At 37.5% G+C, this 22820-nt stretch overlaps 1 protein-coding gene across 2 annotated transcripts; it reads right to left on the bottom strand.

Annotated features, from left to right (window-relative positions):
* LOC102625416 (methyl-CpG-binding domain-containing protein 9) lies at positions 1 to 13330 on the bottom strand. Of its 2 annotated transcripts, none has more exons than XM_006470292.4 (10): positions 12638 to 13330; positions 9617 to 10322; positions 8411 to 9445; positions 7606 to 8295; positions 6966 to 7268; positions 6133 to 6465; positions 5298 to 5396; positions 4154 to 4588; positions 1424 to 3601; positions 1 to 882 (listed from the first exon to the last, which is right to left on the bottom strand). In XM_006470292.4, exons 1-10 carry the CDS (start codon positions 13018 to 13020, stop codon positions 580 to 582), a joined length of 6465 nt encoding a protein of 2154 aa, XP_006470355.2. In that variant the 5' UTR covers positions 13021 to 13330; the 3' UTR covers positions 1 to 579. The 2 variants fall into 2 exon arrangements, with proteins under 2 accessions (XP_006470355.2, XP_006470356.2); XM_006470293.4 differs by having other exon boundaries at positions 9617 to 10269; positions 12638 to 12815.
* Positions 13331 to 22820: the final 9490 nt, after the last annotated feature.

Raw genomic sequence — 22820 nt, 5'->3', positions numbered from 1 at the left:
TTAGAAAACGAATGAATTTTTCATTTTCTGCTATTGGTTAAAAAGTTCAATAAACACCAAGTTAGCAAAACTATGACATGAGGGAAGGAGAGATAAATTGAAAAAATAAAGTATTGCTACACATACTTTAGCTTTGACCCTTCTTTAATTTTTCTTTTTCTTTTTTTCCTTTTTCATTGCTTATTTTTACAGTAATTCAATTTGTATACATATGGATCACCGGCCATTCCTAAAAAAACAAAAAACTCCATACTAGAGCGAAAATCAGTCCAAAACCGGAAGCATTCTCATTCAGTGATTGGCCCTGGTGCATATAACATTGAGAGAAGGTGCCTTTAGGAGTGCTTCCATATCCAAGTTAGTAATGAACTTCATATATATACAGACCTGAAGCTGTATCCGCAGTGGCGGCATTGCCTTCCGTGTCCAATTTCTTCATGAACAAATAGACCGGCAGGTTACAAAATGCGGCTCCAATCATTGGACTGCTTTTTCGTTTTCAGAAGTACATGCTGCCAAATTCTGCTGGCACTGGATCAACTTGGTCTGGAATAAGTTTCCCCATAACTTCAAATGCCATCAACCCTCTGGCTCTTTCCTTTTCCTGTTAGACTTTCGGCTGACCTTGGACTTTTCAAGCAGTTCCACACCGGGCAGTGGCTTGTGCTCTGGTGTGCTGTCAAGCTTCAGATTTTCAACTGGATTTAAATTTGTTGTAGACTTGTCGTAAATAATGGCTGCATCAAGGGAGTATATACGCAAGGCAAGAGAAGACATGGTCGAAGTCTTGGCAGCAGCTGAGAGTGATGACCAATACCACCACTCATTTCTCAAGAACTCAGTCTTAATCATGTCTTCCAATATAATTGTTGCCTGGACCATCTGAATAACAAAACCAATCTATATTACTAGAATAATCTTTTGAGAAAAAAATTAGTATGCTCAAACAGCACCAAAACAAGTGAAAAGGAAAGAGGATCAACATCCATTAAGTTTTAAAAACGTTCTGCAAGTAATCATATTTAATTTACACCAATTGTCTTATTTGGAAGTATTGTTTACCCAGGCTAACCTGGTATAAGCAGTCTATTCAGTACTTTTATCTTAATCCTATGCACATGCACAAACCACAAAAATGTTGAACCGGCCAGTTTCAATGCGGCGCCTCTCCAAGAAAAAGAAATCAGCAATTAGATTGTGTTCAGACCACGAAGCTTATTTTCTTGAATTAGAAATTTCAGATGTTCCATGGAAGAAATTCTACACCTCATCAATGAAAAGTGAGTTTTATACAAGTAAAATCATTAAAAAAAAAGGGAAAAAGAATTCCATTCTGAACGCAAGGAATTCAAAGTAAAATATAAATGCACTCTTAAGACAACCAACCAACCAAGAACACCAAGATCAAGGGAATGAGCCTAACCTCATATATTGTCTCTGCAGATTTAACAAATGCACGCCATGCCCACCTCCTTTCCAAGTGTGCCTTTGAAGGTCTCAAAGCTTCTTCAGGGAGTGCAGCATCAATATCAAGCAAATTAACCTTGAGTCGCCTTTTTATCTGTGATGTTCTACCAATTAATGGCCTCAATGAAGACTGAGGAACTACACAACATTGATTGATTCCCACTTTTGGGACACGAACATGTGAAGAGGATTTTCTATCCCTTTGTTCAGAACATCCAAAGGCTGGTTTCTTACTTTTTAGCACTTCATGTGTCCCATTTGAACCAGATTTTCTAGAAGCATCATCAGCCATGTTGTCATTGCCAGCATTTTTCATGCTCTGCTTTCCTTGAGAAGATGACAGTGTCTCAGAAGCCATTATCTGACCATCTGGAACACCTACCTCTTTCTGAGAAGACATTAACATTAGTGTTGAGTCGCTGAGAAAAGGAGATACAGATGGGATTAATGACGGTATCCCCTTTGAACCAAGAAGACCAATCTCTTGTACTAATTCTTTGTTAGAATCTTGTGTCATAAACTTGGAACTTATTTCATTCAAATCAAAAGGGCAACCATCGTTTTGAAATCTAATCAATCCAGAGGGCTTAGAAGTTTCAACAAGTTCCACATCAGTACCACATGCTGCGCGAGAGATATCAGATTTCTTATTTCCCTTCCCTTTCAGAGAATTACTTGCTTCTTTGTTCTTCTCATAAGCTGGTGGAGCTGAATTGCACGTATCATTATGCTCCTCAAATTCAACAGCAGTAGAAAATGTTCTATGGCAGGATAGACAATGGTTTCTCGAAGGCCAGATAGGCTCCAAACATTCACAACGATACATTTTCTCTTGACTAGTCACTCTAGCCCGTTTTCCTCCCTTCTTCAAGACTTCTTCTGACTCAAAGCAAGGACCATACTTCTTCTCCAGCAGTGTGGCTGCCTTTGTAACAAGACAATCAAAGCAATCAACTTTATCACCGTTTGTTGGTGCCGATGAGGCACTTTGGTACTCATCCCAGCTTTGCTTTTTAGTATGTTGAGAGTCCTGGAACCTTATTTTTTTCCAGTTTAGTATAGAGTCTTTCAGTTCTCTTTCCTTTGGGTCATTATCCCTCAACCAATTAACAAGTTCTTCAATTTCTGCATCAGTTTGATAAAGAATCCAGTGCGAACTTGTGGCTGTCACAGCATAGGGATCATACTGAAAAGGACAACAAGCTTTGGAGCCTTTTGAACTTGAGTAAGCATCTGATCCCGAAGAACTGGAATTCTTTAGCACTAAGCCTTTGTCAACTGGGCCTCGGAAATCCAATATTTTTCTTTTCTGCTGCAATTCGGGACTCCCATCAACAATAAGACAAGGATGCATACCAGGCAGAGGTAAAACCCAATATAATCGACCACTAGAATCAGAGCCTAAAAACTCCCTACGCACGGATAGCTTCAAAAGCTGTTGCTCTAAAGAAGTAATGGACTCCTGTAGAAGAAGTATGTCATTCCTGATGTTGTTCAACTCAAGGTTGTGAGCCTGTGGCTCATTCATGGTAACAGAACATGTACCCTCAGTTACGTGAAGTTCGTTGGGAACAGAAGGTCCCTGATTATTTGAAGGAGATGCGAGAGTGGCAGCATCCCTTGCCAACTCTTGTAAGTTATGCTGCGAACGGATTTCTCCACTCAAGTTATCAATTTCTTGTAGCAGAGAACTTGCTAAAGGATGTTCATTAGGCTTAATTGATTCATCATTCTTTTGAGAAGGCATTTTACTGTTATCACCATGAGGCTCTTCTATTTGACCTTCAGCATCCGTTGGATACATAGGCCCAGATTCCTCTAGAGCAATAACAGAGCAGTTACTTCTATTGCTTGAGTTCTGTGGCTGTTCTATGCATTTACCATTGTTTCTAATAACAGTAGCTGGCCCTTCCTTCATACAAATTTCTGCAACAGAATTTGTCATACTTGCCTCTACCTTTGCAACTCTTGCAGCCACAGTTTCTTCCCTGGACTTTAAGTTTTTGAATTCTACAGAAAAAGAACGCAATTTCTGCTGCAACTCAGCTGTTACTTCAGTGCACTGCTCAAGGTGTTGACGAAGGAGAGCTGAGTTAAGCAACTCATCACATAAAAACTTAAGGAGGAAAGTTCTCTGCATCCACAATTGAAAAGACAATTAGATCTTTGTTAGCTGACTTGACAGGAGATGAATAATGGCAAGTTTAACTAGCACAAACTAGCTATGCAGCAGACTGCATAGCCACTACCATAGGCTTCATACTAATTCTGCACTAGGAAATCCATCTAAAACTGGCAAGTTCCAACTCAGAATCTTGCTGAATGACGGTGGAAGAAAAGTTATTGAAATCTTAAGCCAGAATAAGGGGGGCAAAAAAATATAAAAAGTGAAAAAGGAAGAGAGGAACAGCAGAAACAAAACAGCATGGCAGAACTCTATGGTAATCCAAGCAACAAATTTGTGTTTTTCTCCTTATTTATTTATTGGCATGTAAATGATATTACAACACAGTATTTTATTTTTTCAGCTTAAGCTGGAAGAGAACAAGCTTTAAATTGTACACAAAAGCTATATAGTCTTTGGCCAAGTTGGCTGGCAACAAATCAATGCAATCAATGTGTAAAGCAGTATAAAATCATCAAAAGTCAGACTGGAATAGGTAACAAGAAGGATCAACAAGCAAACCTCATGCACATTAAACTCCCAATACTCTTTTTCTTCCATAACAGTTGTTAGATGCCTGAGTTCCTCCAAGCACAGACGAGTAATTTCTCCCTGATATTTTTTTCCCTTATGTTGACCACCAACTTGAGAATGTTCTGATGCACCCTGAACCATAGAGTTACGGACAACACAAGATGGGCAATACCAGTTTCCTTCAGGAATCCTTACAAGTGGAGGTTCCAAGCAATAAGTGTGGTACTCAGCATCACAAGTATCACATAGAAGAACACTATCATCGTCTTTATCAACCCCACAAACTTTGCAAATCCCCTCATCCCAAGGAGCTTTAGGGATCTCACTAGTTTGAACTAGAATATCATTTATTTCTTTTGTTGTTTCTTCACTTAAGCTTTCCAGTTTGGCATAACCCACAAGCTTCTGAAGTAGGGTCACAATCTGCATCAAAAAGAAGAATAAAACGTCTAAACAAGTAAACAAAGACAGATAACCAAGACCAATGTGCAAAGACCGGGCTGAGAGTAAGACCATGACATATATCTATCCATATTGAAAGATTTCCTATTTTATCTGGCAGACGAAAGGCAATCAGAGTCCATAATGTTTGAAATTCCAAGGGATTTTGCACCCGAAACGTCCCACTTATTTTTATCAGTATAGAATTGCATAGCATCTAAGAGCTATTTCCTTTCAGAAATTAAATCTCTCCTAGACCAATTTCACTTTTCTCTCAAATCAGTAATTTTACTTACTTTTCAACCCTCAGCAAGAGTTGTAAATTATTTACTTTGCCACTGATATTTAGTAAATCAGTTGCTAATTCCTAAGGTCAACACATTCTTACTTCAGTCCTATAATTGATCCTTCCAAACCCCTTATATCTCATGCAAGTTAACTAGGCAAATGACACTAAACTTTGAAATACTGAATCATACTTTTAATCAATTGCTTGCTGCATAAGTAGTTTAGTAAAATTTCAAGGAAATAGATCAAGTGAATTGCCTAGATTAACATGAGTCTGTGTCAACCTGTCTGTATTTCTTTTGCTTTAGTGGAAGATTCATCCTTTAATCAAACTGGTTGTGGCGGAAAGGGAGAAGGGGTGTGGGGGGCGTTGTTTTTGAAAGAGAGAGGGAGAGATACAGACCTCATTTTCATACAACGATTCAAAGTTTCGGGATAATTTTTCAGCCAAATCAACAAAATCAGGCTGGTCTCCAAATGCCGTGCGAACATTATTCCAAAACTGTGACATAAAAGCTACAATCAATTCATGTGACATAAAAGCTAAAATCAATTCATTTAAAGGCCAACATATCAATATACATCAGTACAAGATAAACCTGTAAACTGCGGCATAACAAGTCTAGCATAACGTAACAGTAATGTGATTAAGGCCAGAATCAGAAATATACACATATGCCTGTAAACTAGGACAGTGTTTATAAGTATAGCATCACAATAGAGCAGTATTGTAATTAAAGGCACAAAAAATAAATGTGTACATGTAAGATTTAGCACCAAGTAGTAGTTGAGACAATCTGATCATGAACGTATATACAATTTCAGAACTCTCTCAAAACATTTTCGGGCCAAATGTATATCACAAACTATACCCAGAAGCCTCAAAGTATGACCATCAAATCACTCAGAATAAACTTAATAACCACAAAGATGGGTAATCATGCACTACACTCTGATGCAAAATACTGTTAGATCCTTCCATATACCCATCCATACCATATATTAGCATAGACAAATACTATATGTTTGTAATCTTTGCTGAACAATTAAATGCAATCTTCATTTGATCACGCAAACATATCTGTTGTCCAATTCAAACCTTTACTTTATAAGTGGAATGGAAACAGAGTATTGTCGCCCATGCAAAGAGGAACTCACAGGAGATTTAGATAAAAAAAAATGCACTAGAATACTTAGAGAAGTTAAAAGCAAAGGGAAAACCAGAGTCATAATCTGACCTCCCGAACATCCTGAAGAAAAGAATCACGTGATCCATCATAAGCCCCAACTGCCAACCTCAAATCAATAGTTCGGAAATCCAGAGGACGAGATACCATGGCAGGAGATCCAAGAAATCCCTCATCGTCATTATCAGTAGAACTCAATGGTTTTCTTCCAAGCAAATTGCAGAAAACCTTTTCATCATCTGCTGCAGCAGCTTGACGTAACACGATACGGCATTGCTTCATAATGATACTAGATATAGATATGACAGTCTTCTTTTTACATCCCTTCTCTGAATTTTGAGGCAACCTTTCCTTAACATCGGCTAGCACGGAAACAACAGCTTTCTGCATTCCATCAACAATTACAAAGACGCAATTCAGGATTACGCTCGTTGAATAATTAATAGATAAATGACTAATAGAACCAAGATAAAAGGAATAATAACAGCAGAGATAAAAGATTGTAAAGAAAACAACCAATTCAAAGTGATAACTCCGAACTCAGATATTATATTCAAACTCAAAGTTTACTGCATTAGACAATTCTTTTAGATAATGAGATTTCTGACAAGGGTATATATATAAATTGGATGGGTAATGTATTGAAAGTACAAGACAGAATCTGCTTAAGAGGAGGAAGTTTGGACAGAAAGATAGCAGATACAAAGCTTGAAAAAAAGTGGCTCCTTAGGACGGGCTGAGGGAGAGAGAGTGACAGAGAAACCACACGGCGAACAAGGCCAGAGGAGTATACACAATAATACACAAAAACAATTGCAGATCAAAACCTAATAATTTTTCACTCTAAATGTACAGAATACAAAAGGTTATATAGTGAATAGCACCTTTGTTGGTCCCGAGGCATTTCCTTTGTAAACTTCCTTACTGATGGAGTGTTCCAATATTTTTCTGGCCCAATCAGGCGGATTTCTTTCCAGAGCTTCATAAACACACTTTCTAATTCTGGTTCCCACATTTGTTGGTAATTTCCTAACAGGTTCCAGCATTTTTGCCCACTCTGGCAGGGTACCATCATTCACAATATTCTTTTCACAGTTACCAGATGCATCAGACACTTCTTCAATTGTCAGCACATCATTTTCTCTGTTCAGTGAACCAAAGATTTTCTTTGTAGCCTCTGCAAGCAACTGTAGATTATATGGAAAAGCATCAGTAAACATTCTATTCTCTCTTCTCTCTATTTATTTTTGGGTATTATTAAGAAACCATGATACCAAGGGAACTGAAGTTTAAACTTCAGTCCATGTTCTTCTTTCATCTTAATTGAAAACATAGTAGTATAATTTCAAAACAGAAAAGTAAAAAAATAAAAAGTGCAAAAACATACAAGAATAGTCGCAACCAAAATATGGTACAATACATGCAAATTAGAATCCAAAAAAGTGTCTTCAAAATCTCAAGCTAAAGTTTTGGATGAAATAAAGAGCATATAAAACCAATAAAAGGAAGAAAAGCAAATTTTACCAGGGCATCAGCTTCCATCCCAGCCACTCCAGTTAGAGAACCACAGAGCACCCCGCCATCACCTTGTAAGCAGCGAAACACTCTACCACTTTCACGAGCAGTAATCTCAGGAGAGTCAAGGATACCGTCCATGGATAAGAAAGCCAAGATGTACCTCCGAGCTAATTCTGGCCAAGTCAGTTCATTGATAGGGAGCATATTGAGCTTTCCTCTTTTATGAGGAATTGAGTTGTCTGCATCTTTCTTCCTTCCGCGTCTTGGTTTTGACTCTCCATAATCAAAATTTGGATCAACAAGTGCTGCAACCTTGGATTGCAGCTCAGCTATTAGCACTTCCAGCAGTGAGCTGTGAGCCTTTGTCAAAACCACACCAGAGCATCTGCTGTAACTAACAAACCCCATTTCATCTTGGGCTGCTTCCCTCACCGCTCCATTTTCAAGGTTTATAAATGCATGAGGATTCTCCCTAGAAACTGCCTGATGAGATTCATCGCTTGCAGATAAAATTTGTCCACCCACAATATCACATTGATGTAAGCTCACAGGTTCAGTTCCTTGGAGTTTCTTTTCACATTTTTCAGAACTACAGCCGTCAATCCATGGGTTGATAAGCTCTTCTTCAAGCTCCTCCAATGAAAAAGATTCCTTCAGGCCCAAAACTTCATGAAAACGCCATAAAAACAGACATACCTGAAAAGTAAAACCAGAATATGAGGCCTCATCTTCTGAAACTCAATTGTGGTACCCATAAAGCTCAACTATGTTCTTCGAATAAACTAGAACATTAAAAATTGCCAACACGTACCTGAAAAAAGTCACCAACAATCTGAGGAGGAAGCCTTGAGCACAGTGCATTCCCAGGAGGAGGCCAATGATCATGGTCTTCAACCAATCTTCGTTTCTTGGATCTTCCAAACGAACCATCTAAGCCTTCTTCCGCACTTCCCACTCCACCTTTCATTTTCACCATTAAGGATCCATTTCCAACTGTTAGAAATGATAAATAACAACTTCTATCAATCAGAAATTCATATTGCGAACAGTCCTTGACACCAGGTAGCTGTTCAATGACTTCTTGCACAAATTCAGCTTCTAACCCAAATCTATCCTGGTCTAGCCATTTCAACAGTACATCAGCTAGCATGTCAAGCTCATTATCACCCCGAAACTCAGATGGGATACTAACGGAAACTGAAGAACCACAAAATTTATTCAGAGATGTAAATCTCATTTTCTCCTTTTCATCCACCATATCCCAGTTTGCGAACTCCCTACTATTTTCAATATGCTTGCAGGAAAACTTTAAAACACCTTTTTGTTTACAAATTTCAAAGCAAGCATCAACAAACTTTTGAGACAACCTTCTCCATGCTGATGACAACGAACGATCTTCCACTGAAATCTCACCAATGTCATCATCACAAGATTTATTTGAACAACTTCCAAGACAAGTCAAGATATCGTTGTCTACAGGCAGGCAAGGATCTGATAGAATCATCTGAATGTTGACATCACTGTCATAATCTTTACTATAAGAAGTAAAGTCACCATTTGCTTCATGATCTCGACCAGAACATTGTACAAAATTTGGCCTAAAGAGGATTGTTGATCCATCTGGAATTGGCAATGCAGAGCATGAACACCTTGTGACCTTAAAAACAGGACCAGAATCACCACCATCCAACACTTCACAGATGAAAAGAGACCCTGTAATCTTATCATGCCAACAGGATGTATAGCCAACAGGAAATATCACGTTGACATTATGATATGAAGGTCTCCCATCAACATGCCCCAAAGAAAGAATAAAAAAATCTTCAAACTGAACAGGAAGTCCGTCCTGAAAATAACATGTACAAGGAGAAAAGGCATAAGAAGAAGCTGAAAGAACATTCAACGTTCAAAAATTGCTGAAGTCAGGTTATATAAAAAGGGACAATACTAAAGCAAAAATAAAGAAGAAAAAGGCTAATCGAAAGAAGATGAAGCACAAAAAAACATGCACACTTACATAATTCTGCAGAAACCCAGCACAATCGTTTTCCGCTCCTCCAGATTCAATAATCTCTACCATGCTATTAGATCTAGAATTGAAATTCCCCATATGTTGATTATAGGATGAAAATTTAATATTATTAAGACTTATGAAACCTTTGTTTTCAGCAAAACCATTTGCAAATGGAAACTTTGTCGGCTTCCGTTTTTTGCATACAGGTACTCTATCATGTAGGGGAGATTCCTCCGTTTTTACTCTTGTGTCCAAAGAATTATAGCTCGATGTCAACCCAAGATAACAAGCAACTTCGGACATTGAATCAAACGTCCTCCCATCTGGAGCACAGTAAACAGCATATAGTTCATAACTATTCGTAGAATGTCTTAATTCAACGCTCCAACCTTCCTCCAGAACACCATGCCTTTCAGAGATGAATTCTCTAAGAGCCTGCAGCAATATCTCACTTGGGTTCTGAGATGGAAATCTAATAGCTGGAGTAAAACTTCTACTACACTTTCCAAGAGGGAATCTCAATTCTACCTCCTGAAAACTTCTGTCTGTACTTTGTTTATTAGCTTCAAAACCCTTTCTGCCAGTGTTTGTCATAATTGCAGAAGCTTTCTGAAATCCAAATCCACTCCCGGCATGCAAAAACTTTGAAGAGGTCACTGGGGCAACAAATGCATTGCCACCAAAAGAATTATCACCCGGACTGTGCTTTCTAAAACCAAATAAATGTAACCAGTAACTACTAATGATAACTTTCATTTCAAGAAATTTATGTGGAAATTTATAAATCAATAAATGCACATGCAAAAATTTATTACTCACACTGCATTCTAAAACCTAATAAATGTAACCGGCAAGAATATCCATAAATTTATAAATCAATAAATGCACATGAAAAATTAAAACAATAGAAAAGATTCAAAAAATTAGGAAATACAAAAAAGTTAGGAAATACAAAATGGACTAGGAAAATGAACAATAGAGTAATCACTCTTCTTCTATGCTCGCATCCATTATATCTTCGCTTATGCTTGTTTCACTCATTACCAAATGTCAAGCCTTAATGGTCATTGGTGTACCTAAGAGAGAAAACTTAGGGTGTGTTTGATATCGGTTTTGACACCTCATTTTCCATTTTGCAAAATCATAAAAGATATTTGGTAGCCTCAATTACTGTTTTGTTTTTGTTTTTTAGTGACTTGTTTTCCGAAAGGAATTTAGAAAACTGTAAAATGGTAATATCACGTTTTCTAGCCGCCAAAATTTGACCAGGTCTCACACCTTAACAAAAAGATAAAATTATTATTTTTTATTGAAACGATCGTAGTGTAGTCGAATCTAAGGGGTCCACATAAAATATAAAATTGTAAATCCACTCTATTGAACATAAATTGTGTAATATTTTAACTAATTCTATTATTTTTTAATAATATAGTAATAATATTTTCAACAAACTACCAAATGCATTTTCACTTTTTTTTTAAATACTAGTTTAAAAACAAGCTATGAAACGTATTTTCAATTATAACACATCACATTAAAAAAAAAAAAAATCTCCTCCTATAAAATAATTATAAAGAACACCGCTTAGAAAACAAAAAAATAAAGGCACCCTGAGAGATTTAATTGTTTTACACTACTCCTCTGTAAACTCCCTTCTAGGATTCCTTGCAATTATCATTACAGATTTCCAATTAAAATTCCACATTTTCTTACATCTTTTTGTACACTCTTCTCTGAAAAGCATCAATAGTCGAATTGTTCTCAAAATGACACTAATTCTTTCTGCTTGGGTTTACCTTTTCCTGACCTGTCTTAATTAATTTGTTCAAATGTTAACCAGTCTTTTTTAAAAGGCCCATTAGGTGTTCATAGTTTAATCTAACATTAGAAATTTGATCTTTAGAATTTATATGATTTGTTCTCTAATTTCATAACCTAAATGAGTAAGACAACCAACTAGAAATTTCTCATTCCAAAATGGTTGATTATCATTGTTTTTTTCTCTATAATAAACTGTAAAAAAATATAACTAAGAAGAAAGTAAGATTCAAATTCGAATGAAAAAGCTGTCCATGCAAAAAATCAGGGAACAAGCAAACAAAAACACTGGAAACTCTCAACAAAAACTAGATAACCCACACCTAGACCAGAACAAGAGCTGAACTGAAATCCATAAAAACTTAAAAGAGCTCTAAGAAACTGCTCTAATCAGCTCAGTGCAGATTTCTATTCTGATGGATGAAAAAATGGCATCTTCGAAATCTGAAGATATTGAACCCCAAAAGTAAGGCCATGATCTGACTTTGTCCGATAACAAATAGGTATCCTCTCCAGTGCACTATCATTTATCCTTTTTGCACAATAAATAACATGGGAACAGTCATTACTATCACTTAATAACATTACTCTTTTAAGCAACATATCTATAAACCACCTCATATTTTGTAACTTCTTACAACTTATGTTTTCCAATAAATGTAACGACAAAGCCAATATTGTTTTTTCAAATAGTGTCTTTTCTTTTCTTTTCTTATTTTATTCAATTGAAATGAAATGGGGGTTATGGATTTGATGTATTTGGATTTGGTGAAATGTATTCACTGTCATAGGAAAATTGTAATTTCAAAATTATGGGAGATAATAAACACATAGCATGGTATGGCAACATCATATACTATCGTTTTTAGTGGTGATTCAACAACCAAACATATACACAAATTTCTTCGAGTAGAGCGTTAACTTTCTCCATATATCTTCTCTAGCTTCCCACTATTCTTCCACATTGTCTCATATGCTATGACTAGAGAGATTGCCTGGTAAGAACAAACCTAAAACCATTTCGAAACTAAAATATCATTGCCTTGGGCCTTACTGGCACCCAAATCACCATGAAACTAAGATAGCTCTGAAACTACTTCAACTTCACCAATCACTATTTTTTGTGCATAAAACAGAGAATCACAGTCCGCAGGTCAAAATTAATTAAAAAAAGAAAAGAAAGAAAGAAAGAAAGAAACAGGGTACCTGAAATCGAGAACATCGTCGGTGGCATCGGCGTCAACATCGCTAGGCGGAGAGGCGTTCATATCCAAAATCCGTTTCTTGCGGCCTAACGGCCAGAGTTTACTCTTTGCACCGTTTTTGACACAGTCAGCACACACCCACTCGAGCAGATTATGATGATAGGGCTGCTGCTGCTGCTGCTGATGGCAGCACATTAATATTCCAGCGCACTCCAAGTGAAACCCTCGCTCGCATGCGTCGCATACAACCACGTCTCCCTCCGCCTCCACCGCCACCCCGCATGCCCCGCATAACGACGTCGTTTCCGACGACGAAGTACTACCCGACGGGATCTCGTTCAGATCGATCCCCAGCGGTGAACGACTTGAATCCGACGCTTCCATTATCGGACTTGGGGCTTCGTCGTCAACATTGCCAGCCTTGTTTACTTTTCTTTGTTTCCGAATAGAGGGGAATTTATTTATTAATTATTATTATTATTTTCTTTTAAAGGGTTATTATTTTTGGGGTAGGGCCAAAAGAGAACCGTATGTAGAAGAAGGAAACTGACTTTCGTACAAAACAGTAAAATCAAAATTTGTTGTATTTTTTTCGTTTGTTTGGTCGGTTTTGGATGTGGAGACTGAAGATTTGGGGAATTTATATTGGCTTTCAAGGAAACGGCGGTCTGACTCTGATCTCTTAACTTCTGTTGGGATATAGATTTCGTTTAGGCTCTTTTTGTACTCGTGTTTTTTTCTTCAGGCCCAAACCACGACTTGACAATATTTAGTTATGTTGAAAATGATGGGATACGGTTAAAATAATGCGTAAATTTTAGATTATTTTCTGTCATAAATTAATTATTTTAAAATTAAAAAATTTATGAAAATAATCACAAAATTTTAGAACTTTTTAAATTAGGCTCTTATAATTTTTTCTTATCATAATTAGTCAAATATTAATTTTTTTGGACTAAATAATCTTCATCAATTTCAACAAATTGCCCAACAAATATCACTCTTATCGAATATTATCAAATATGATATAATCATCAACTGGAGAGCTTCTTAAGTTTATTGTATGTTCTTATACAATATGAATTTTTAATATATTAAGTTTAGTGTTTAGGTTTTAAATTGATGTGACTTTGATTGTAAACGTTGTCATTTTCCATTCATAAAAATGGAGTTTATTAAATTACTTAGTTTGAGATAAAATATCAAAGAAATCATTGCAAAAAAAAAGAAATTCAAGTTAAACAAAAAACCTAGACAATATGCGACAGGCAAGGCGCACATACTCACTACATGTGCAATATCCATGTAAAATGTGTCATATATTTGCCGTATCATGTTTGTAGTGTATAAGGACCCGGAAATGAAGAAGTTATGTTTTGATGATCATTTCCCGGGCCATATTACGAACACATCGAAATTTAGAAAAGTGTGGAAGCTATATGGAGCAAATTTAGAAAAGTGTGGAAGTTATATGGAGCAAGTTAACGTGCAAACAGTTATTATTATTGAAGAATGACAATTTTAGACACTTCATAGATTTGGATAGTTACACACTTATTGTACGCATTCACGTGATAATGTTTTGAAGTTTCTAATCAATTTTAAAAAAAATATTTTTCTAAAGTTTTGGGTTTAATGGAAGTTAGTTATATTTCATATGCGTTTAGATGGATAGTGAGAAAGTTGACGGATGATTGTATGAGTTACATGAATGGCAAGATAGAACCTTTTTGTTCGAAAAGACTATACTCTATGTTTGATTAGTTTCTTGTAATTCCAATCCATAATGCATTTTGAACTCTTATTTTGTAATAGATTCCCTAGTTAACCATTAGATGCGTGCTTCATTTATTTTAAAAAATCATCATTTTTAGGTAATTGTAATAGTTCGATTGTCAAATTAGGAGAATCATTGTAATTGCTGCATAAATTATCTTTTTAAATGTTTTAAGTTGTGTAACATGCATAAGGGTGTCAAAAAAACCCATTCAGATCAGATCCAGCCACCGCATATATAAAAAAAGGGATCCAAGCATTAAATTTCAAAATACGGGCATTTTTGGGCACAAGTCCGGCCACGGCACCAAAAACCCAAAACTCGAACCATGCCTGGTTCGTAATAAATAATATACAGACACACACACACACATATAGACGCACACACCATAATAGCCTAATGTGATCTTCACGTTAGTGTTATGCCTTAATTAGTAGTATTGTGCTATGTTTAGAAGTGTATTATTTGTAGTTATCTCTTTTGTTATTTACGCTAGCCCTTTCCTTGTACAACGCTAGTTGTAACATGTATATATTGTAACATTCTATAGCAATACTTTACCGCTTCTATATAAATCTCGTATGGTATCAGAGCTCTCTCTTTAACAAGAGCAAGTCGATCTTTTTTTTTTTCTCACCATGGCTACCGAACCCTCAGCCATCTCCTCTACCTCACCAGCCAGCCAAAGTCCCCACTCATCAAACAACCAAGCCAATGATTGTGTTTCAATCAACGCCGCTGCCCAATTGCCTATACGGCTTACATCTGAAAATTATTTTACATGGAGAGCGCAATTCCTCTCTTTAGCCTTTGGCTACAATCTGACAGGTTACATTGATGGCACATCCGAGTGCCCTTCCCAGTATCAAATCGGCAGCAGTAATGGTCCGCGTACCATCAACATAGCCTATACCTTATGGAAACGCCAAGATCAGTTGATCTTTCACTCCATCCTAGCCTCCTGCACCGAAAGAGTTGCCCCACTCATAGCCAGTTCCACAACATCAAAGCAAGTGTGGGATAAGCTTGCACGACTATACTCCAATTGTAGCCGCAGTCGTGTTATCTCTCTTAGAAAACGACTTGCACGACCTCGTCGTGATGGACAACCCGTTGCCGAATATTTAAATAACTTACGCTCTATTTATGATGAAATCACTTTAATTGATGTTCCAGTTACAGATGACGATCTCGTGGTGCAAATTATTAATGGCGTAGGAAAAGATTTCAAAGATATCATTGCTGGTGTTCGGATCCGCGAGACACCATTTTCTTTTGACGAGCTATATGAGAAGCTTGTAGATTACGAAGATATGTTGAAGCAAGATGAGAAATCCACAGACATGGCTATCACTGTCAACGCCGCAGTCAAACATCAGACAAACCGTGGCCCTTATCAGAACCAGAGACGAGACGGTAATCCATGATTTAATAATGGCCCTAACCGTATGTATCAAAATCAAAATGGCAACAACATAAACTATCAGTCTCAGAAATCGCAACCCACAAGGCCAATATCGCAACAATGGAGGATATCAAAAGAAGCAGCCCACCGGGTACTAGGGCTACTGTCAACTTTGCGGTACCAAGGGCCATACAGCACGGGATTGTCCGGATTTCACCTCCCATAAAAACAATCCGACTATGAACCACACAGCAACCACAGGCACATCCAACCCCAATTGGTTAGTCGACGGCGCCGCCTCACATCATGTTACAGGAGATCTCCGAAATTTGAGCACTCATAGTCCTTACCATGGTTTTGATTTCGTCATTGTTGGTAATGGCATGGGTCTTGGTATATCTCACACTGGCTCAACTTTCTTATGTACCTCTAACTCAAAATTTTATTTGTAAAATATTCTTTATGTTCTGTCCATCAAAAGAAATTTAATCTCCGTGTCTCAATTTTGTGATGTTAATAAAGCCTCCATTGAATTTTTTCATGATCATTTTCAGGTGAAAGATTTGAGCACGGGGGCGGTCCTCTTGAGTGGCCGGCAGCTTCCTCTTTACCCGTACCATCATTACCGACTTTCAATGCTACAATAAAAACTTATGCAGCTCACTGGCATCAGCGTCTAGGGATATTTTGAAATTTATTCTCCGTACCTTCAATTGTCTTCGCGCTTGGATTTTGAGTCTTGTGAGTCTTGTGAGTCTTGTTTATGCAATAAGAGCCATCGGCTCCCTTTTGGCCAATCTTCTTTATGTAGTACTCGTCCTTTGGATTTAATATATCCTGACGTTTGGGGTCCTGCCCCTGTTACTTCTTTTGATAATTATAAGTACTATGTGATTTTCGTTGACCATTTTACTAAGTATGTATGGTTTCTTCCTTTAAGGCTTAAATCTGATGTTTTCTCTACATTTGTTCGTTTTAAAACACTTGTTGAAAATTATTTGTGTACCACCATTCGCACTATTTACACCGACGGCGGTGGTGAGTTCTTTAAACTTACCTCATTTTTTCAACAGACTGGCATTAATCACCTGCTTACACCACCCTACACACCACAACACAATGGAGTCACCGAACGTCGTCATAGACATATTGTTGAGACGGGGTTGGCGTTACTTCATCAAGCCTCGCTGCCTCCTAGCTTTTAGACGTTTGCGTTTCAAACCGCCACCTACTTAATTAATCGTCTACCATTCAAAACTACATCCATGACTTGTCCCTTCCAGCTATTATTTGATGACCACCCTAATTATGCCAAGCTACGTGTATTTGGGTGTCTTTGTTTCCCATGGTTACGCCCATATACGCGCAACAAACTAGAGCCCAGGTCCAAGCCTTGTGTGTTTTTCAGTTATTGCCTATAACAAAATGCATACAAGTGTTTAGATGTTCAGTCTGGTAAGATTTATGTTTCCCGTGATGTTCAATTTATTGAGTCTCAGTTTCCCTATCAGTCCCTTACGTCCGCTGCTTCTCCCTCATCTATTTCTCTCACATTCTGGTTTTCATCCATTTTTTCGGCCCCGGTTCTGTCGGCTAACTCCTCTCCTCCTAGTGGTTCCCGTCTTGCAGCTTTGGATTTGCTTCCTGCTAGCTCCAATTCTTCACCGACTTCTGCCACCTTTGCTTCAGGTATTATTCATAACCCTAATACTTATGGCTCTTCACCTCTCCATGCCCATGCATCGGTACTAACCCTCTCTTCTCCTATTTCCAATATCTCATCACCGACCCCGTCTCCTTCCCTGTCGCCACCAACACCCCCATCACCGTCGCCACCAACACCAACACCTCCGCTGCCGACCCGAACCCATCAAATGATAACCCGGTCCCGCAATAACATTTATAAACCAAAACAGCTTGACTACACTACCCTCGCTTTTATTATTTCCAAGCATCCGCTGCCCTCCACTGTTGAACCGATTAGTATTAAGGCTGCCCTTGCCGACCCGTAATGGCTTCAGGCCATGCGTACTGAATATGATGCTCTTATTTCTAATCATACTTGGGATCTTGTTCCTCATGTACCTTCTCACAATTTGGTTGGTTGTAAGTGGGTGTTTCGTGTCAAACACCACCCCGATGGTTCTGTTGACAGGTATAAAGCGCGGCTGGTTGCTAAGGGCTTTACTCAGCGTCCTGGTCTCGACTACCATGATACATTCAGCCCTGTTGTCAAGACCTCTACCGTTCGTGTTATTCTATGCTTAACCTTACAATTTAGTTGGCCGGTTTGTCAGTTGGATATCAATAACGCCTTCCTGAATAGTTCTCTTGACGAGGAGGTTTACATGAAGCAGCCGCTTGGTTTTATTGATTATAACCAGCCTTCCTTTGTCTGCAGGTTACGCAAATCTCTATATTGCCTTAAGCAGGCGCCTCGTGCATGGTTTACTACCCTGTACAAGTTTTTATTGTCCTATGGGTTCCGCCAAATCAAGACTGATGCTTATCTTTTTCTCTATCATCGTAATGGTCATCGCATTTATTTCATTGTCTATGTGGATGACTTAATTATTACCGGTTCTCATGGCCGGGTTATTCAGCACTTCATTCATAGTCTTGCTTCTGCTTTTGCTCTCAAGGACCTTGGCTCCCTGCACCATTTTTCTCAGGCTTGAGTTGCTTCGCACTCTGTCTGGCGTGTTTCTCTCTCAGCATCACTATGTTCATTCTCTCTTGGATTGGTTTGGCATGACTGATGCTAAACCTATTGCCACTCCTCTGTCTGCCACCATTGGTCTTCAACAAACCGATGGTTTTGTCTTTGCCGATGGTACGTCATATCGCCAGCTTCTTGATGCCTTGCAATATCTCACTCTCACTCATCCTGACATCTGCTTTACGGTCAACAAGTTATCTCAGTTCATGCAATGTCCCTCTCAGTTGCACTGGTAGGCCGCCAAGCGCATTCTCCGCTACTTGAAAGCTATAATTTTTCATGGCCTTTATCTTAGTCAGTCCTCATCATCTACACTTGCTACTTACAATGATTCTGACTGGGGGGCAATCTTGATGATCGTAGCTCTACGAGTGCTTACATTATCTTCTTTAGCGGCAACCCCATTACCTGGTCTTCGAAGAAGCAAAACTCTGTGGCGCGTTCCTCTACTGAAACTGAGTTTCGCGCCATTGCTTCTACCGTTTCTGAGCTTTGTTGGCTTCGACACTTGTTATATGAACTTGGTATTCAGATTCCTATGCCCAAGCTGTTCTGTGACAATCTTGGTGCCACTCATGTTTGCACAAATCCTAGGTATCACTCTCGTATGAAGCATGTGGAAATTGACTTTTATTTTGTTCGTGATAAGATTGCGCAAGGTTTGCTGTTTGTTGCTCATGTTCCCTCTGACCATCAGCTCGCTGATGTCTTAACCAAGCCGCTTCCCCGGCCTCCCTTTGAGCGTGCACAGTCCAAGCTCGGTGTTCTCGACGGTACACCTCTCTTGCGGGGGAGTAATAGCCTAATGTGATCTTCACGTTAGTGTTATGCCTTAATTGGCAATATTGTGCTATGTTTAGAAGTGTATTATTTGTAGTTATCTCTTTCGTTATTTACGCTAGCCCTTTCCTTGTACAACGCTAGTTGTAACGTGTATATATTGTAACATTCTATAGCAATACTTTACAGCTTCTATACAAATCTCATACACCATACCCTAGCAGCAATCACCTCCCACCGTTGGCATCATCTCTTCTCAATTGCTAACTCGCTAGCCTTGGCACACGACTTCACTCTATCCCCAGTGCCATTGTCCCAACCTATAGCCATGTTCACGCAGCCAACTCTGCCGCCATCACAGCCATCGTCTCTATCACCACTTTGTGAATTATGATTGCATGAAATTTTTCTTTTGTTTTTTTTTCTCAGAGCTGTTACTTGCATATAAAAAAATTTGGCAGTTTGAATTTCATGCAAGCTGGGAAGCCCTGCTTAAAAACTCATATCCGAGAGGTGTCGGACTTGACTCAACCCTCACGTGAAAAATCCAGGCTTAAACCTAGGTCCGGACAACTATTTTAGCCATCCAGGCCGAGCCCGAGTAGCACCAAACCCAGATCGAACTTGAGATTTTGCCAAGCCTAAACATGCATGATCGCTCATAGACGATAGGTGCCCGTCATTCATCCCCAGAGTGGCAGCTTGCTGCCCATTCTCCAGAGCATCAACCATTACCATTATCCAAATACTTCCTTATTCCATTAACACCATTCCATCAAATAAAGCAAATTTGAAGTAAACGTTGATAAACCAAAACATGTATCAATTATGATGACATTGATAGCAAACTTAACCTCCCCCCAAAAAAAAGACCAATATTCTAAGAAACATTTAACAAGCATTTCATGTGCCGTATTTAACAAACCCACATCTTATTAACAGTTGTCAAATTTCATACTCAACACAATCCTAATGCTCATTTATTATCAAAATACACTAAAATAACCGATTAAACAAAGATTCAATATAAGAAAAATGAAAAAAAAATTGGTAAAAATGTGAGTACAGCGAAATGTTGTAGAATATAATTATTAAAAGAAGAACTCAATAACCAATTTTGAGGGAGATTTTTGTATCGTTCAGCTTGAAAGTTGAAATTCTTGATACGGTTTTTATATTTTTTTTAGAATTGATATGTATTGTACAATAAAAAAAATTAATGATATTTACAATTAGAAATTTATTGGAATCAATTAGATTTTATTATAGCTGTGTAGCAATACCCAAATTTTTATCTATATAAATATTAAAGAAATATTTATTTCACCCACAAATATGTGGAGATATATTTACCTCTATCCAATTTTTAGTTGGGAGAGGATATGTAATTAACATAATGTATAATAATTTTATGAAAAGATAAATGTGGAAAGTGAAAACTACAAATTCAAATGAAATTACGGGGAATTCAATTTCCTATCACAAACAGAGAGGAATTCGGATTCCCTCAAATAAGAAAAATTAATTTCCTTTTCAATTTGAACAACCAAACGAGCGGTGCGGACTCGGACGGCCACCTACTCCATTCAACTCTCTTTTTCGTTTATTTCATTTCGGAGACGCCCTTTAAATTTATCTTCTTGACATTGAGTACGTTGTTTCTTATCTTATCTTTTGCTTTTTTAAAATTCTGAATTTTTGGGATTGTCTGAGTGTTGGTAATGTTTATATTTGTTTTATTTGCTATTAGAAATGTACCGGATAACGAACGAGTCAGTAAAATAATGCATGTTGTCCTCTTCAAAAGCGGTGCTTGATACTGCTCTTAACCAAAGTGGGATTAGGGTATCACCAGAAATAGTTGAGGATGTCCTGATGAAGAGATTCAAGAATGCTGGTATGTTGGCATTTTGTTTGCTCAAATGGGCTGAAAAAGTAGAGAAGTTACGAGCAAAATCATCCGAGCTTATCACACCAAGATTGAGTCTCTGGCCAAGCCAAGGCAGCGCAAGATCATGCGGGATCTTGTGAATGCCATGAGAAACAAGAGGATGCTAAATGTTGAGACCTTTTGATTTATTATAAGAAAGCATGCTCGAGTTCAGAAGGTGGAGAAGGGGAGGCAGTTTACACATCTAATGCCATGCAGAAATATGATGTACCCCAATATTTAGCAGCATTGAATGGGCTACCGAGTGCTTTATGCAAGTCCAACAATGTGAGGAAGGCTCAGGAGATAATTAACAGCATGAAGGATTGGTACATTACCAACTCAAAAACTTATAATATGCCACTTGAGGAACCCTGTCGATTGATTCAAAAGCTACTGCCGATGTTGGTTCAGAGATCTGGAGTCAAAGAAGTCTTGATTTTGCTTGGTATCATAGGCAAAGATCAATAATTGCAGGTCACCTTTCTTTCCCTTTGCCTTAATGGTTATCTTTGCTGGTTATTTGGAAAAGATTGCTGGCTATTTTTCCCCCTTTTAAACTAGTTTTTTGAAGTTTCATTCCCTTTCTGAACTACCAGTTTTAGTTTCTAACTTATGTGGAGATACTGACGAATTATAATATTATGTTGTTCAGTGATGAAAAGTAAATAATCTATAGCCAACGAGAACATGCCGAAGAAATGGACCAAGAAATCTTTGACAATTTACGTGTTTTTAATTTTTCATGGCAATTCGAGAAAGAGGAAAATGAGAAATAACAAATTGTTTTAACAGTTCTCAAACTATTTAGTTATTTTGGGTAATTGTTGATAAATGTCACTGCTTTCTACTTGCAGAAATTCTAATGTTAATGAAGAGCCAAACAGTTAGTTTTGAATTATGTTCTCTTGAGTTTTGACGTGTACCAAGTTTTGAAGCATGTTCTCTTGAGTTTTGATGTGTACCAGGAATTAGTTGTTTAAATTTATGATATTATTTCTCGGCTTAATTTTAAATTACACCATATAAATTGATTATTTTCAAATTATTTTTTTATTTTTAAAAATTTTAATTTATTCTTATTTTTATTAAGAAAATTTAAAAAAATTTACAACCCACCCTATTTTTTTCTATTCTCTTAATGATAACTCAAATTTTTAAAAATGACGACGGTAATTTAAAAATAATCAATTCATAAAAAGATACTGCAAAATTAACTCTTATCTCTATGATATAAATATGAAAATATTTCTATTAAGGCTGCGGGGGTACTAAAGTTCCTTTGAGCCTCAATTTATTAATTTTAGTAAAAAATTGCAAATATTTTTTGTCTTTTTTTTGTGAAATTCTCTACTTGCTTATTAGTTTCCTTCAACTACGTACATGTTTTTACAGATACAAGTAGGGGTGGGCATGGGTTGGTTTGGGTTAGATTTTATGTCAACCCAAACCAAACCATAAAAATTTGAACCCAACTCAAACCAATCCAAATATTTTTAACCCAACCCAAATCAACTCATTTGGGTTTGGTTTGAATTTTGTAATAAAAGTATTTTTTATTTTGATAAATTTA

Source organism: Citrus sinensis, chromosome 2 (genome assembly GCF_022201045.2).
Source record: "Citrus sinensis cultivar Valencia sweet orange chromosome 2, DVS_A1.0, whole genome shotgun sequence".
NCBI classification, from domain to species: Eukaryota; Viridiplantae; Streptophyta; class Magnoliopsida; order Sapindales; family Rutaceae; genus Citrus; species Citrus sinensis.
Note: the sequence above shows the minus strand (reverse complement) of the source record. Positions and strands in the feature narration are given on the sequence as shown.